At 39.4% G+C, this 19,147-nt stretch overlaps 1 protein-coding gene across 10 annotated transcripts in view; it reads right to left on the minus strand.

Moving 5' to 3' along the window:
- Window positions 1-19,147, minus strand: part of STAU2 (staufen double-stranded RNA binding protein 2) — a 172,941-nt gene that overhangs the window by 106,159 nt on the left and 47,635 nt on the right. For all 10 annotated transcript variants that reach the window (XM_074882958.1, XM_074882976.1, XM_074882935.1 and 7 more), the window contains 3 exons: window positions 11,350-11,509; window positions 6,165-6,272; window positions 25-237 (listed from right to left, as the gene is read on the minus strand). In XM_074882958.1, the coding sequence (XP_074739059.1) occupies window positions 25-237; window positions 6,165-6,272; window positions 11,350-11,509 (481 nt within the window). The remainder of the gene's footprint in view (window positions 1-24; window positions 238-6,164; window positions 6,273-11,349; window positions 11,510-19,147) is intronic.

The following is a 19,147-nucleotide window of genomic DNA, read 5'->3' on the forward strand; positions in this document are numbered from 1 at the left end:
ATTCTGTCCAGGGTGGACACATACCTTCAATATTGTTTTTGGACGCTTTTTAAAGTAAAGTTTTGGCTTTTCAATCACAGGAAGAGGAGGAAGTTTCTTAAGTTCTTGTAGGACAGCCATTGCAGCACGTTTCTTTGAGAGTTTCTTACTGTTGCCTTCTCCTTCTGCAGTGAATTCTCCTACCGTGACTCGTGTAACAAAGCTCTTCATGTGAGGAGGTCCACTTTCTTTAATCACCTTTTAAGAGAAAGTAACATTGAGTCAAATCACCCTACAAGAACATAACTTAATGTTTGTATGTCTGCAACATACATACTACTAACACAGTTTTCCTGCTAACTGAAGGCATTAGATGAGTTTTCATAAAATCTGGACAAGTATTAATGACGGTACCAGGTTGAGGACAGAAAATGACAGCTAATTGTATACAGCAAATCTAACCATCATATTCAGTGTTTCACAGAAAACACAGTATACCTATATTTTCAAAAAGATTTATACAATAACACAGTAAATAAGAGCAATGTGTAATTAAACCAAGACTGCTAGTTTTTTCCTTGCAAGGTGCTTCACGTACTAAAGAAACTCAATTCATGAAGGTCTACTAGGCTTTGGCTATTTCTTTACATAAAACATATTCAAAACTATATTTAAATGGCATCACTTCGAGCCGTTCGTAATTTTCTTCTATTGTCATTAAAACGTAGCACGTTCACGCACGGGCCGAAACTTCAGTCTTAAAGGTCTGTATTTTTATACTGTTCTAGCTGCAGGCAGCATGCCTGCTCTCAACTCTTACCTTGCCAGAGTACACAACTCAGAGCGATATCCCATGCATTTGAAAGGCTGTCACAGTCTTGCCTACACAACTCTCAGCTGTCCCTCCCAACAGTACGAAAAGGAATTAGCAAAAGAGCCACCATAACTCACGCAAAAGTCAATCAGTTCTGAAATGTTTCATTTATTCATTCCCTTCCAAACATATTCAAGATGACAATGAGAAAACCCATTTGAAGTACTTCTCCACTATTAAAAGTTACAATAATACAGAAAAAAATGAAGTTCTGAATGTTGTACCTTCCTTTAGCTCTTTTTTTGTCTTCATTTTTACACACACACACGTCTCCTTTTAGGAGGCATTCATCAACAAATCACAGCACTACAAGTGCTAAGATAGCATCTCTTCATGTATGCACCATTTACTGGTCTGGACAATGTCTATCAGGAATTAGAGACCTCATTTGGGAAAAGGTTCAGTTATTTTATTTGATGGGCGGAAACAGCTACCTAATTTAATCTTTGTTACATGTAATGTGTATAAGGAGACATTAGAGCATCTGACAAGCATCTCTTTGTATTATCTTCAAAATCAATAAAAATACATATTTTTTCAGTAGGTGCAATTACATCAAAACATTTTTTGAAGAAGTGTAATGCCTGAGTGCAAGGGAACTGAGGTAAAGGTGCTAGGGCCTTCTTGGTGTAATAACTGTATTTTTAATGGGCTGAAAGCTTCAACCTTAATATTATTACAACATGTTTTGTATTAAAGTTCTTTTTATCAAGGTCACGTCCCTTGCATTATTTAGTTTTGCTGTTACACTGTAATGAGGTCTCCTTAGGCTTGTATATCTTTTTTAAGCTCTCTTTTGTGGCAACTTCACCCAGCAAATACAATTATCACAGCATATATCAATAAAAAGACACAAAATGAGAATTAACAGACAACTTTGTCTGCATTTTCCCAGAATAAGATAACATCTGTGCCAGCATGGGATTTTTCTGTTGTAGTTCAGGAGTGTTCCCCCTCTAAGATTCCAGGTAATAATTTCAGAAGTGTTTTCAAGGTTGCCTCACTTGGAAGTTGCCCACTAGTGCTTCACCACGTGAAAAGGCAGCGGTGGTCTCAAGGCAGTGACCCTCGCTGAATCATGGGAAGCTGCACTGCCCACACCAGAGCTGAGACAAGCTCAGCGCCACGATCCCCTGCTCTCAGACACAGTCAGGCTTCGTATCAGTGCTGAACACCTTCATCGTACTGCAGTGTTTCCCAGTTTTAAAGGCATATCTTAATCCATCCCTGTACATTGCTATCCAAGTATTACAACACATTGGCCATAAAAGATGGCTAAATTAACCTTACTAAGGTCCTTAATGTTTTTGTGGTCTTACTAATACCATTATATAGGTGTTTCTACTTACAAGCAATATAATTTAATAATAAAATATACAAGAATGTCTATACTGACCAGATGAAAAAGGACAAAATAACTTGCTTAAGCAATATAATTGCTGAGTTCCTAAAATACTAGTTTTATATAAGTTCTCTCACATATATGTAAGTGCACACAAATATATATATATGAAAAAGAATGTTAATACAAAACCAGATTATATTTTCATATACATGAAAATATATTTCTTAATATAAAACTAATGTATTCCAGGGTGTTTTTGATCTTTTAAACTTTTAAGTATGTGACACAAGGTAAATAATTGCCTGGAAAACGTTCAAAACTGTTACTTTGTTAGTGTGTAAATGAAAAAAAGTCTGTGTTGTCAATGGAATGAACCCCATAGGATTCAGATGGGATCCGGATCAAGCTAAACATCCAAATTTGGTAATTTAGCAAAAAAAATATTTACCTAACAACATTTTTGGTTAACCCTAGATTTTATATCTTTTTACCCACATGATTTCAAACAGTTGTGCAATAAGCCTAGGGACAGAAACACTACAAAGAAATTCAACCTTTGCTATCCAAGAACACTATATGCATTAGTACATTAAACTATTTCCTCAGTTGAAAGATACGACCCGTGGACCAAATCATGGCTAATTTAAAGCTGAGAATTTGATTAAGGGTGACAGTTCAATACACTTTTCTTTTTCTGTTCCACTGATTTAAAGAATAGCTCCAGCAAGAGAAAACACATGGGGCCAAAACACATCTAAGGTCAAATTACATCAAGAGTGAATTTGGCTCAACTTAATGAATCATGCTGACAAATGAAAAACAGCAGTACAATTACAACGAAAGAGCAATGCTGCTTCAATTATTAATGAGAATCCAGGTAGAAAATTCAAAAGATTATGACAAGATTAAATGGACATTAAAAAAAATAATAGAGGAGACAAAAAGCAGGTCAACAAAAACATCTCACCTACATCCATGATTATTTTTAAGTTTTAAAATACCAATATATTTCCATGTGTTTGTGCAGGCAGACATACCAGATTTTCCCAGTTTAAAAAAAAAAAAAGGCTGGCTGTTTTATTAAAACTGGAGTGAGGAAGAGTGACCATCATGCAACACCCAAATGAGAGCTACTCAGTATGTCAATCATCCAATCTGAAGGCTTAATCCCCAGGACAGCAGGAGCCAGACGGGTGTGAAACTTCCTGCTGACAACTTGCTCAGTCTTCCAGAGTCAGCAATTTGGTTTGTTCCTCGTTCAAAATACAGAATCTCTGCCTTACTCCGATAAGACTGGGAAAGACTGGGAAACAAGAAACTGCAACTCTTTTTCCCAGTAGAACACTGGACAGGGATGAAGGGGCAGAAAATTTGCCTGTTCAGGCACTCTATCTCCTCACTCCTGATACTGACAACGAAAAAATATATTATTGTATTTATTGTATTCTAAAGAAAGAATACTTCAATCCAAAGAAAAGAATACTGAAAATGAAATTACAATCTGAAACATCCCAACATGTTCTAATACCTGAAGCTGTTGACATCAGTTACATCTTCTAGGCTCACCCAACACCTTACTGACAAGTTGGAAATAAAACTTATAAGTTGCAAAAGAACCAAAAAAAGCAAGATTTTAGCCTACTGTCAAGGAGGGAATGAGAAGCAAAATGACCATTTTACAGCTGTTCTAACAATTCCTACAGCAATCAGTTTTGTATCTCTCCTTAAAAATTGTTCATTGACAGTCCTGCAAATGCCTTAGAGGAGTTGCATTTTGACTTAAAAGTTGATCAGTAAAGGTTAGCTAAGGATGCCCCAGTGATAAGTACGGACTAAAGCTTGTTCTTTGTTAGAATTATATGCTTTTATTTTAGTTAACAATTTAATAGATGTAAATTCCTTAAAACTTATCCTAAAGTTCCTAGGCAATTAAAACTAGCCATATTACATGAAACAGTATAGACAGAAGAAACCCATGGGGTTCTGCGTGCTTTTCCTATTTCCCACCCCTCGTGCAATTCTGAGGCCATGTTTATACAGAACTTTACGTATCTTTATGACCATTACTTTGTTGCATAACACAGCACTGTTGGAACATTGGCTAAAGATTCGTCAGATGAAGAAAAGGCAGATCATTTTATAGCTATCGCACACAAAAAAAGCTAAAGCTTTGATGCCTGCCTGGAATAACAAAAAGCCATTTGTAAATAAAATCCTATTGGAAACATCAGATCCTGGGGGGGATCACCCATAATTGCTTAGCAGTTTTACTGAAATACAAGCCAGTACTAAGTTCACTCAAAACTCTATTTAAGAATGTCATCTATACTTAGATTTAAAGGCAGGAAATAACACAAAACCTGTCAGAAGAGCAAGAAACTGTCTTTTTTTCAATGTTGTTAACATTCTTTGGCAAGTGACACATTAGACTTTTCCTGTACTATATATCTCTGCCTTCATTCTCTCCTTACCAAATGCTCTCCCTTAAATAAGCCAAAACACAGGAATGATGTTAAGAAGGCATTCAAAGCACTATCCCTCTTTTCTTTCCAAACTGCAAGCTATTTTGTGAACTGTGACCATACATCTCCTTGTATTTTAGTGTATTAATTTGTATGGAACTATTCCAAATACTTTTAAATACTTACAAGTAGAAAATGATGTGTGAAAACTGAAACATTAATTATGAACTTCCTTTTTGAAACACAGGCATGTGTTTCCATTATGTCTGATCTTACATAAGAGTTATGTTCTTTCCATGTAGTTGTGAATCGATACACCAACACCCTCAGACACCCCAATTTTATCCTCGAGATTTACATTCTCTTCACTTTCCAATTAGTCCATATTACATAGACCATATATGTGAAGCACATAAGAATTCGCTATACCGATGAATTCCTTAGTCAAAAACAATATTCTTTGTCTTTGCCTCTCTTACCTACTTTCTGAGAGATTTCTCAGATTTCTATGAAGGTCCAAATAGCTCATTTGACATCGGCCAATTCATGAACATGGGCCAAACATGTCAGTAAACTGCATACAGCACACTGTAAGGCATGCCACAGGATAATTTATTTTTTTGGCATGAAAATATGTGCCTATACTTCAAAAGGAAAAAGCACTGGAGAAAATAACCATCACCAGTATAGGCACTACCCACGTCCTTCATATAGACTCAGTTTAAATGTAAAACAAAAAGCAAAAAAATAAAACTTTGAAGAGCCACTTACATTAGCATTTTCTGCATTAAAAAAAAAAAAAAGAAAAATAAACAGCTTGAAAGTCTGGTGGTTCCTACCACAACAACACTAGATTTTTACAACCAGTTTGTGTAAGAAATTTCTCATTGGAAAAATTTTCCTGTTACTATCACTCATTCTCCTGTAGTTAGTTCACTGATAGCATTGGAGCTATTCCAAATACTCTTTATTACTTAAGGTAAACAAAAATGTCAGAAGCAGGTTCATAGACAAAATCATATGAAATGAGGAAAAAAAAAATCATGAAGGCTTAAGTAGAGATAATAAGGAGTCAAACAGTGTGGAAGATAAAAAGATACTCATGACTTTCTGAAAACAGCACATCAGATGCAAAATGTCGCAATGGGAACTTTCATAGAGTATGAACGTCTACAGTCAAAGCAAAGACTTTGGCTGACTGTTTCGAAGATTATTTCAAATCAGATTGACTGTGGCTACTGATTTGAGTCCCACAGAACCATGCAGAAGTTGTCTATCTGCCATCCGCTTGTCTGCAATAAAATATTAGGTCTCTAATACTTCTGAAAGAACATCTAATTTAATAGTAAAAACTCAATGTCTTAGACTCTGATTCACTTTATTTATAATTTGCATGAATTTAAATGTTGTATTAAAAATGTATTAATATCATTAACTGTGTTGAGCTTTAGTGGCACTTTTTAAAAATACTTCCTTAGCAAACAGATGAATATGTAACACATACCTCAAAACTGACAGGTATATTGCGCTTCAAGGCAATTTCAAACACTACACTAATTTCAGACTTGTTTGCGTCTTTATCTTCTTCCGATTCTTTTCCTGTTTCTCCATTCTGAAAATGAAGAACACATAGTCATATTACAATTTTTAGAAGATAAAAACCCCATATGCTTCTCCCTCAATTTCTCAAAGACTTTTGAGTTCTCATGTCTTGCTGTAAATCAGCATTTCTACATCTATCTCATCACCCCATTATCAGACACCCGCTGACCATGAAGCCATATATAATGTACTTATGCTTCATAATAAAGGAACACATACACATTAATGTATAAATTAATGATAGATGACAAAATAATTTCTACATATTTTAGTCTTTTTAATGACATGGATAATAATTATTTGAATACACACTTCTTGTGTCAAAAATAAGGATCAAACAGATCCTTTGACCTGTTTCTCAGTCTCTCTGTGGGCACCCCTTCCAAGCGAGGAAGAAGTCTTCTGTACTACTTAGAAAATACATAAGACTGTACTTCTCTCAGAAGAAATTCAGTGAATCACCCCCACACTTTGACTGGGTCACCAGGTTACAGGTGTCCTCAGCAGGTCCAGCTGGTTAATGGCCCCTCCATCGACTTCCCTCTGGGAGTTACGACCAGTATGAAAAGGTAGTGACAGAGAACAGCTTGCCTAACACAGAACATTATTTATTTATCCATAGGAACATAACAAACAGAGACTCTAAGAGATAAAACAACAAAAAGCCCATGCAAACATTATCCTGCCTAAAATTCAGCTTTGCTTTACTCTTTAGGTAAGTCTTCTTTTTCTCAGACAACCACCAGCATGGGGATCAAAGAGTTATCACCTTCTGCAACCGCTACTTTTTGCTGTTTGTCCCCCAGGCCACATCTTCCTTAGTTCTCAGAGGTTTCACTGTCAGCTACTTTCAAAGTGCAATGCTCTGAATGTTTCAAACTGGGATCTCTCAACAACCATGTAACCTTGGCCAGGCTCGTAATTTTTTATTAGTGGAGGTAAACATCAAAGAAACTTGGGCTGAATTAGGTGGATTCCTGCAGAGTTCCCATCTTACATAACAAAGTCTGATCTAAGTCTTCAGTCACCAGCATAGCTACAAAACGCAGATACTGAAGTTATAAAATAACATTAAAAAAGCATTAGGTTCTTCACATTAACAATGAAATTTATCAATCTTTTATCTACCACTTGTTAACTCTTAACATATTAATGCAGGACTAAAAATCCAGCAGTCAGCTACAGCATACGGACTTTGAGCACTTTTTGTATCATTAAAAATGGTTGCAAAATTTGGAGTCTGAAAAAGCAATTTACATCCCTGATATTGATCTGGAACTAAACACAAAACAATAATTTATAAAGTTTATAGAACATGCCGAAAAAAAAAGGGTGCAGTACAAAACAGTAACAAGAGTACTTAGAATGAAATTATGTAGGACCTCTAGCTCATTTCATATAATGAAATGTAAAGTACCACTGAAATCAAGAATGTAGTTCATTATTCACAGGACAGGCAAAGCATTGATAAGGTTCACCGAGAAATATCAACTGAACAGAGTTAAAAGGACAATATTTAAAAGTAAAAATGTATTCTGGGGATATAAAGAGTATCAAACACAAAGAGTGGGGTACTACTATTCTGTAAAAAACAGTGAGAATCTTACTCAGTATGGTATTCAATTAAGTTTGTGTTTTATAAAGGACATTAATAAGCAGAAAAGCTTACAAAAAAGCCACAAGTATGAACTACTGATTAGAAAAAACAACTTTACACTGAGACACTATGGAAACAATTAATTCTATAAAAAGATTCAAAATTACTTAAGCATAATCAGTAAATGTATATGGGGGAGGGATTTTTGATATGTTTGTCACATTTAGCAAAGATAAGAAAATACCAATTAGATAGAAAATGAAGCTAAATGACTTTAGAAGAAATACCTTGCAGATTATCTTTGAAATCAATCACTGGCATAATTTACATAAAATAATATAAAGCCCACTGGACTGTCACCCAGCCTTTAAGTCAACAGTGTTTAGGTTTTCTAGCTATACTCTAGCTTAACCAGATACATAGAGTCTAATGTAGAAATTACTGTTTAAAATTTCATGATTAAAACAAACACATCGGTCCAGAAAAACCCTGGTTGTCCCTTCTGCCCTTACAATTTAACTCCTTGCATATTTTTCCACCAAACACAGTAGAGAGCTCAATCAAGAGTGGAGAATAGTGAGGGATCATAGACTTTAAGGTTTAGACCTTATTACTAAGCAATAAAGTTTCAAGCCTTAGTCATACGACTTCCCTAAGGAAGAAAAAATATGTTCAGGAGTGTCTCAAGTACTTTGGATTTAAATTTGATCCTCATTCCACAACTGACGCTTTAATTGTAAGGCCTTTCTTAGCCTCACATCTATGAGACAGCAGAGGTGCTCTGGCAGACACACAATAGCTCTTTTATGAAAGCAGGTTCACATTCACCTGTAACCCTGCCCTGTTTGCTGATTGCTTCTTGTTTCTGCTCAACTTATGCTTTTCTACACATTTGTGCAGTGAAGTATTAAGATGGTAATACTCCTCTTCAGTGATTTAATATGGATAAAAATTTTATACTTAACCAAAAAAATGAAAAAAGGAGTATCTTGAAATGAAAGAACAATATATAGAAGGCTGCATTAAGCAACCACGGTTATGAAGGCCAAAAGGTAAACCCATGTATTTACTGTGCTATATTCCACGGATCCCATTGCAGTGAAATTCACTGAGTTACTAATGGAATGCAGGGCTAGATCGGTACCAGCAGCTCTGCCCTTGCTCTCCTCTCTGCTCTCTTTGGAAGCACAGTGGCAATGATTGGCAAAGAAAGAAGCTCAATCTAGTCATGTAGTTGAGGCCAGCCAAACTCTAATGTGTACTGGCTCTGATCCACGCATGATGTGTAAGGAATGGTGAATCAATCATCTTCCATGACTGACCCAAGCAGGTCAGTTCTGCTGAAGGAATCAGAGCTGTACTGAGCTGGACCATGTCCCATGGTGAGGGCACATCCCACCACTGCGCAGCAGCCCTGCGTGCAATTTCAGATGACCAGCAGCAGGGAGAACCTGAACCTTGGCACCATGAAGCCCTCAAACTCTACTTCAACCAACCTCCGGTTCTCTGAAGTGCTACACTCAGCTCCACAAAATGCAGCTCTTTGTACTCCACCATGACCTAGGCATAGTGTTACCTCCAGTCTTCTCCAGTCACCTACAATTCTAACCCATGAAGTGACAGAGATGTTTTTTCATGACTAGCCCACAACCAGCATCTCTTATCTTCAGCATAACCAAGCCACAGAGGTTTTCCTAACTGAGGATTCAATTTAGTCTCCTACCCACAGACACCTGGTATTGAGATCCTACAGTATCCCAAAGGGTCTTCAACTGCACCAGAAACTCACAGTGCTCCCACAGGTCTTGCAAGTACTATGTGAATGTCTCAGCTAATCTATGGTACTGTCTCCTGACACATATTCCCTATTTTTCTTATAGTGAACTGTGGATTTGATTCAGTTTACATATATAACTTATGGTGGTGAAGAGAAGAATGAAGTTACCTCATTAGCTCATGAGAGGCAACACTAAAGCATGCTACAAGAATTTAGGAAACTCCATTTGCCATGACTACATCTTCTAAAAGCCTGCACATCCTAGCAGACATTGATACAAATAGACACTAAATAGACCCAATTAGGCAAGAATGTTAATTACAGATTTTATCACTTTTGCTAGGTAAATTACATATGTACATGGGCTATGAAAACTCAGTATATAAACCAGGTACATATCAATGTTACTTATATATATTATTTACTTCTGTCTATTACTTATTATCCTAGGCATTTAGTGGTTTAATTTCCATTCTGATTAATGGATATCTTGAATTCAAAGCTTCTTTTGATAATATTAACCATATAATTTTCAAAAACTAAGAATATGTTGAGCTAAAAATATGTTTGAATAATATGAGATTCCCACTCAGGTTTGTGTTAAGGATTCATTATCAACCAATACATTTGACTGGAAACCCAAAGATAAAAGAAGGGAATTAACAATGAGAAAGGAAACAGGGATTCCTCCTAAGACTTTATATAAGTGTTCCTGTTTTAAAAAAACATTAATATTAATTAAGTGATTTGAATGTAATTTCCTGATCCAGAAAAATATAGCAAAACAAAAGGGTGAGTCAAACTCTCTTTGGATCAAAAGGAAGACATAGACACAGGGTGAGACAGAAAGAACAAAGATTTTTTTTAATACAGAAAATTATTTCCATTCTTAAAAAGCAGCTCAAAACTACCACACAAGACACTGAAGGTACTATTAAATGATGTTTTGTACCGTACACAGGGGTCCAACAAGAGTCATCAGAAAGAGTGTACAAATTAAAGAGATTGTCTCCTCATGCATTTATTTTGGCTTGACTAGGCAATCTTATTATATTTGTCCTTTCAATTTGCAAATATCATTCTCAGAATAATTTGCCTGTTAAATATTTTTTAAAATAACATAAAATAAATGAAAATTTTTTTAAATTTTTAAAAATAAAATAAATGAAAATAAATTTTCATTTTTAAGTAGCAATATACACTACTTACAAACACAGCAGTGAGAAAGCTAGTTCTTTAAAAAGATACTAGGTGGCTAAAAGCCTAAAACTGTCAGACAGGTGATCAGTAGCTGTCAGTGAGCTCCATCAGGTTCTTAGGTACACTGGGGACAAGTCATTTCAACTGTAAAGATCACATTCATGGCACAACACACATTTAAACTAATAATTCATTCTCCATGAAGCCACTGATTAAATGGACATTTTCTCCACTTCTGATATAATCTCACATATTTTATTTTGATTTTATTTTTTATTTAATCAATGTTGGCAATCCCATCTTTAAAACGCCTACTTATTTTTGTTATTTAAGACTAATTCCATGTTAGGTCTGCTGTTATAAAGAAATAACAGCAATAATTTGTTACTTCTCTAATTACTGAGGCTAATATGAAAAAAAACACTAAAAATTCAACATGGAAAAACTGGCAGTTAAATTGTTCAGTTTGGTATCTTAACATGAAGATTAGGAATAGTTTTCTGAAACACAAACCTGAGGTAATTTTTCTGGAATAGGCTCATTCTGGAGAGCTTGAAGGGCCTTCATTGCAGCATTATGTCTAGCAGCTTGACGAGTCTTTCCTTCACCAAAAAACTCACTGTTGCCAACAGTTAACTGGACATAGAAAATTTTAGGCACTGGGCAGTGATACCTGGAAAGAAGTCATGAAGAGAAAACAACAATACAAGTTATGAATTTTAACCATCAATTTTATGTAATATAGAGCAGTAGTTAGGGATAAAACATTATCTTTTGTCACAGAGTAAGCCCTAACACTCAAATACATGGACTGTTCCTCAGCAAGGTCATCAGTAACTGATAGAAGCTCCTACGTGCAAACCAGCTCTTCACCCACATTTGCAGGGCTCTGCAACAAGCCTCTACTATACTTCAGGCCAACAGCCCAGCTCTGCTCTCTCCGTGGTTTGAGTCCTGAGAAGCTCCAGGGGAAGCTACTCCTGGGAGACAACTCCTGTCCCACAGGAAAGGGGCACAGAGGAAAAAAGGTTGTGAGGTCTCTCATCTGAAACATGCCAGCATAGCTCAGTTCTTGGGGACAACAAAAAGTCAGACAACAGAGAGTGAGGGACCTGGACAATGTACTTCTAGCCTCTTTTTAAAGCTCAAGTATTGAAATTGTTGTAGAGGATAAGGAGTTTTCTTCCAAAAGCATAACAGAGGGTAGGGAGAAGCTCTCCTCCAACCCTTTAATAGCCAAACATTTTTCAGTCACTGAAAGAACAGCAGCAATCACCACCACATTGTCTTCCTTTTTTCTCCTTCTACAGAAAAATTTCCAAATATAACGGCAGGGTTTGTTTTCCTGAGTATGTCTGAAAGGCACTGAAAGAAAGATAAAGCAAAAATTTGAATGTTTTCCTATGAACTGGCACAGGTATTATTCCTCAAAGAAAGCAGTGTCTTTATTCATATCATCAAATCCACATCTCTATTTTCAGTAGTAAAAACAGCTAACTCAATCCATACTCCCTACTCTGAAACCTCTCTCGCTAGCAGTGAATGAAGAAAGAGATGTAATGACATTCTTAGCTTTGGGAGGTCCTGTCACAGCACTGTGACAACTAAAAACATAAAAGCTTGTCCACATAAGCAATTTCTACAGAAAAGAAGCATTCCACACACACCTCACCCCCAGACTCAGAAAAAGCAATTCAGCACAGATAATTAGTTCTAATCACTGTTAAAATTATAATCTTTTAAGAGAACATTTCCAAAAAGTCCTCTAATTATATTCTACATAGGTGAGGGAGTTTGCTTCATACTCTTCGCTCTGTGGTCTAGTCTGCCTGTGCTCCTACCTCAAAGGCTTTTCTAACACACTGGAGATTTAGTTCCTTGGAAAAATACATATGTATCAGAAATGGTTTCTCATTTATGACAAATAACTTGTACATATTTTACGGCAATGTAAAAAAACCCCAGGATTCCAAAAGTGTGGCCAAAAGCTAGGTCCATCGCAACAAAACTAATACACTCAAAACCACAACAAAGTACTACATTTTCCTTCTTCCTCTTAAAGTATCCTTATTAAAGCATGCTCTCTCAATGTTCATCTGTTGACATGGATGGTGATTTTTTTGTATGAAGACTTTGACTTTTCATTAATAACTGTAACTGATTTGTTTCAACTATAAAACAAAATAGAAAGTTTTTCAGATAGCAGCACACTTGAAACCCAAATAAGTGTGAATAAGCACTCCAGTCACAGTGTCCCTGAACTTTGTGCCTAGTTCTAAAAACACGTTTATGTAGAAAGAGCAAAACTGTAACACTGGCTCCAACAAGCCTCTGGCTATACGGCCTTGGAGGGGTGAGCTAAGTTGCCTTTATGACATGCAAGAAGTGGGTATTTGCTTTCCTATTTGCAGTTTAACACCGTTACAGGGAATTATTAAGGCCTGGAAATGCATTTGCTTATGTAACATTTTCATAAAATTACAGAATAACTCAGGTTGGAAAGGCTCCTGGAGGTTATCTGGTCCAATGCAGCACCCAAAGCAGGGTCAGGCTCCGAAGGTACACTGTCTTGTTCAGGCATTGTTCAGGGTATTGTGGATATCTTCAAGGAGGAAGATTCCACAACATCTCCGGGGAACCCATTTCAGTGTCTGACCACTCTTTTAGGAAGAACATTACAAAGGTCCTACATGCATAATGACAATCAAACACCACAGTACCATTCGTTAACAAAGCAGCTGTCAAAACAAAGAAACAAATAGTTCAAGAATGTTAGCTTCTATCCCACTCCACTGTGTCCTTCATTGCTTCTGACATACAGCATTCAACTTCTGCCTCCCTCTACTTCTAAAAGGTACAGATGCAATATCAAGACACTATCAATGTGACAAAATCTACAATAAAAAAGTGCAGTGGATTCAGACTGAGATCTACCTCAAAAAGAATGGTATTTTTTCAAGTGGAAGGCAGAATTTCACCCTTTCTCTTCACTTAATGAGTTCACATAAAATGCTTCCTATATCAAGATTTTCCTTTGATTTATTAGCTTTATTTGGTTTCCAATATTGTTTTAGGGAATATTAAAAATAAATTTATTGAATATGCAGGCAACAGATGTAAATAATACCTTGAAAGAATTTAAATCTAAGAATCAGGAACAGGCCTATGATGCCAAGCATAGGCCAAACTATATTTCCAAAGTGGAAAATATTACACTTATTTAAAATCCAGGGAAAAGTAATGAAAAGATTCATCAGTATAGTCACCAACAACTCCACTTCTACCATGGCTGGCTTAGAGTTGGCTGTCACTGGCTCCTCTACATTGCTAACATGATTCCTCTGAAAGTCTTTCCTTAGTTTATCACAGTAACACAGAAGAGTTGAGGTGGCAAGTGACCTCTGGAGAACCCCTAGTCCAACCCGCCCTGCTCCAAGCAGAACTGACTGCTCAGGGCCACTTCCCGTTGGGTTTTGAGTACCTCCAAGGGTAATTGATTCAACAACCTGTCTGGCAATCTGATCTGGTGTTTGACTGGCCTCACAGTAAAAATGTCTTTTCTTATGATTAAATAGAATTTCCCATATTTCAGTTTGTGCCTCTTCTTCACGGGATACCACTTTCTTTAATCATTCCCTTCACATATTTTATACACATTGATAAGATCCCCCTGAGCCTTCTTTTCTCTTGGCTAGCCAGTTCCAGCTCTCTCACTCTCTCCTCAGATGACAGATGCTCCAGTCCCTTAATCACCCTAGTGGCCCTTCATCAAATTTGTGCTGGTATGTCCATGTCTCTGTTGTACTGGGGACCCCAAAACTGGATCCAGAACTCCAGATGTAGTCCCTCACCAGGGACGAGCAGAGAGGAAGGATGACCTTCCTCAATATGTTGACAATGCTCTTCTAAATGCAGCCCAGGATGCTGTTGGCCACCTTTGTCCCTTTGTTGCATTAGTATCTCATGTTTAACTTGGTGTCCACCAGGACCCCCAAGTCCTTTTCTGCAAAGCTGCTTTCCAACCAGTTGGCCTCCACTGTGTAGTGATGTATGGGGTTATTCCTGCACAGGTGCAGGGATTTGCATTTCCCTTTGTTGAACTTCATGGAGTTACTGTCTGCTCACTTCTCCTGCCTGTCAAGGTCCCTCTGGATGGCAGAGGAACCCTCTGGCGCATCAGCCACTCCTTCCAGGTTTGTATCATCTGCAAACTTGCTGAGGGTACACTCTGCCACATCATCCAGAACATTAATGAAGATATTAAACAGTACTGGCCCCAGCTACACTTTGTGCCACTGATCACAACCCTTTGATCCTGGCACTTCAGACAGTTTTCAAACTGCCTCACTGTCCATTTACCCAGGCCATACTTCACAAGTTTGTCAATGATGTTATAAGAGACAGTGTCAGAAGCCTTGATAAAGTCAAGATAAATAACATCTGCTCCTCTCCTCTCATCCACCGAGCTAGTCACCTCACTGTATAAGGCTATCAGATTGGTCAGGCACAATCTTACTGTCTTAAATCCATGCTGACTACTTATAGTCACCTGTCATTCTAAATATGATCAGAAATGGTTTTCAAGATTACTTCCCCCATCATCTTCTCAGGGATTGAAGTGAGGCTGACTGACTTACTATCTTCCCAGATCCTTCTTCTTGCCCTTCAAGAAAATAGGAGTGAACTTTGCTTTCTTTCAGTCCTCAGAAACCTTCCCAACCAGAGCAATCTTTCAAAGATAATCAAGAGTGGCATCACTATGACATCATTCAGCTCCCTCAGCACTCATGGGTGCATCCCATCAGGCCTCGTGGACCTGTCCTGTCTGTTTAAATGTTCCCCAACCCAATCCTCCTCCATCGAGGGTAAGTCTTAACTGCTCCAGACTTTCCCACTGATCTCAGGGACCTGGGACTCCTGAAAGCCAGTCTTATTGGTAAAGACTGAGATGAAAGTATTTTGAGTACCTCCATCTTTTCCATGACCATCAGGGTCCCCTGCCCCATTCAACAGAGGGTCCCTAGTCTTCCTTTTGCTGCTGTAGAAGCCCACCTTGTTGCCCTTCATATCCCTTTCCAGATTCAACTCCAGATGGACTTCAGTTTTCCTAGCCCCATACCTGCACACTTGTACAGTGTCTACATTCATCCTTGGGTCACCTCGCCTGGAAAACAAACCCTGTTTTAGTCAGAAGTTCCTTGTTCTTCCCTGCAGGCTTCCTGCTGCCTTTGCTTGACTACCTGCATGTCAGGATGGACAGTTAAACCATTCTTGAGCTTGGAGGAAATGAACCTTGACAAGTTCTCCTGGACTACTCCTCTCTTCAGGACTGTATCCCCTGGGATTCTTCCAAGTACGTCTCTGAAGAGATTCAAGTTTGCTATCCTGAAATCCAGTTTGTGATCTGTGATACTTGCTGTGTTATCTCCCCTCAAGATCCTGCCACTATCTCATGGTCACTACACTGACTCCAACCTTCACATCTCTGACCAGTCCTTTGTTTGAAAGTGTGAGCTCTGGCAGGAGTACCCATCCTCACTGATTCCTCAATCGCTTATGTTGGATGGTTGTCATTGATGCACTGCAGAAACCTCCTGGATTGCTTGTGCCCTGCTATGATGTCCCTCCAGTACATAATGGAGTGGTTAAAGTCCCCCAGTTAGGACCAGGGCTGTGGCCATGAACCTTCTTCCAGTTATCTGAAAAAGACCTCATCTACTTCTTGATCATTCAGTCTGTAGGAGACACCCACCACAATATCACCTGCATTGGCATGCCCTTCAGTCCTACCAGCTGTCTCATCACTCATCCGAGGCAGAGCTCCATGCAATCCCACTGCTCTCTCACATAAAGGACAACACTCAGTCCTTGTCATCCTGGCCCGTTGTTCCTAAAGACCCTGTATGCATCAATGGCAGCATTCCATTTGTGTGAGCTATACCACCACAGCTCTGTGATTCCAGTGAGGTTGTAGCCCTGCAGCAGCTGCACACAGACCTCTCACTCCTCCTGTTTATTCTCTGTGCTAAGTGTGTTAGGGTACTGGCACTTCAGATAGGAACCCAAGTGCAGTGGTTTTCCAGAAAGGGTATAAGGACTTCCCCCATCATGCTGTTCTGAGCGCTTGTCCTTACCTGTGTGCATACACTTGGGGTGGGACCCCTTCAGCTCTGTTTTGTTGGTTTTAGGGTCTCTCTTGTCAACATTTCCCTTAAGTCTTTGCCTACTAACTTGATCCACCCTCACTTGGTTATAGTCCCGTCAATCTCCGTCACTTTAAAGCTCTCTTGACCAGATTGGCCAACCTGTTGATAAAGATGCTTGCCCCACTTGGTCAGGTGGATCCTGACTCTTCCAAGCATTGATGCTTGAAGAGGGTGCCACAGTTGTAAAAATCAAATCTCTGTAGTCATGCTTGTTATGCTCCATGTGTCCCCTTACAGTATCACTGGTGCCCACAATGAAGAGTAGCGGTGGGTAATAGTCCGAGGAACCGACAACCCTTGGCAGTCTATCCACAATGTCCCAATCCAAGCCCTTGGTGAGAAGCAAACCTCCTTCCACAGCAGGTCAGGTTCACAGATGGTGATCTCCCTTCCCTGCAGTAGGCAGCTGACCACTATTATCTCTTCTTTCTGGTGCTGCTGAAAAGCTCAAACTTGCCTGGATTGGATGCTTTGAGAGCTCCCAGGCCCTCATCTGATGCCATGGTACAGAAATTGTAGTTGCAGATATGCAGGTGGAGCAGAAGTCTTCCTCCTGGTGCCAAAAATTACAAGCTTCCAGCTTTCACAATCACAGGACTCCCCGTTTCCCAGCCCAATAAGTACTGACTCTCCCCACTTCTCCTTTGGTATGGTTGGGGGATTCAGGCTCTTGCACCTGCAGGGCCTCAGAGAAAATCCAGTTGATCTGCTTGACAAACCTGATCTCCTTCTACAACAGGGCAACCTGCTTATTGGATGAGGGAAAGGCTGTGGATGTTGCTTACATTGACTTTAGTAAGGCCTTTGACACCGTTTCCCACAGCATTCTCCTGGCAAAACTGGCTGCTCGCGGCTTGGATGGGCACACGCTTTGCTGGGTAAAAAACTGTCTGGATGGCCGGGCCCAAAGAGTTGTGGTGAACGGAGTTAAATCCAGTTGGTGGCCGGTCACGAGTGGTGTCCCCCAGGGCTCGGTTTTGGGGCCACTCCTGTTTAACATCTTTATTGATGATCTAGATGAGGGGATCGAGTGCACCCTCAGTAAGTTTGCAGATGACACCAAGTTGGGTGGGAGTGTTGATCTGCTCGAGGGTAGGGAGGCTCTGCAGAGAGATCTGGACAGGCTGGAGCGATGGGCTAAGGCCAACTGTAGGAGTTTCAATAAGGCCAAATGCCGGGGGCTGCACTTGGGCCACAACAACCCCCAGCAGCGCTACAGGCTTGGGGAGGAGTGGCTGGAGAGCTGCCAGTCAGAGAGGGACCTGGGGGTGTTGATTGACAGCTGGCTGAACATGAGCCAGCAGTGTGCCCAGGTGGTCAAGAAGGCCAATGGTATCCTGGCTTGTACCAGAAATAGCGTGGCCGGCAGGGACAGGGAAGGGATCTTACCCCTGTACTTGGCACTGGTGAGGCCGCACCTCAATTACTGTGTTTGGTTTTGGGCCCCTCACTACAAAAAGGACATTGAATTACTCAAGCGTGTCCAGAGAAGGGCAACGAAGCTGGTGAAGGGTCTGGAGCACATGTCGTACGAGGAGCAGCTGAGGGAACTGGGGTTGTTTAGTCTGGAGAAGAGGAGGCTGAGGGGAGACCTCATCGCCCTCTACAACTACCTGAAAGGAGGTTGCAGAGAGCTGGGGATGAGTCTCTTTAACCAAGTAATAAGCGATAGGACAAGAGGGAATGGCCTCAAGTTGCAGCAGGGAATGTTTAGACTGGATATTAGGAAGCATTTCTTTACAGAATGGGTTGTTAGGCTTTGGAATGGGCTGCCCAGGGAGGTGGTGGAGTCCCCATCCCTGGAGGTGTTTAAGAGTCCGGTTGACATAGTGCTGAGGGATATGGTGTAGTTGAGAACTGTCAATGTTAATGGTTGGACTGGATGATATTTAAGGTCTTTTTCAACCTAGATGATTCCGTGATTCTGTGATCTCTTACTCATCAGCTCTAGTGATGTCAGCAGTTTGCTGACATCCTCCTGCATCTTCTTTACTTGGAAACACAGATTCTTTGACAGTGCACACCTCCTGCAGACAAGACTACTCTCTCTCCATCCCTGCTAGAGCTCTGGAGCTAGAGCTGACTCAAAGTCTCTGACGTACCAA

This window comes from Strix uralensis, chromosome 1 (assembly GCF_047716275.1).
Source record: "Strix uralensis isolate ZFMK-TIS-50842 chromosome 1, bStrUra1, whole genome shotgun sequence".
In the NCBI taxonomy this organism is placed as follows: domain Eukaryota; kingdom Metazoa; phylum Chordata; class Aves; order Strigiformes; family Strigidae; genus Strix; species Strix uralensis.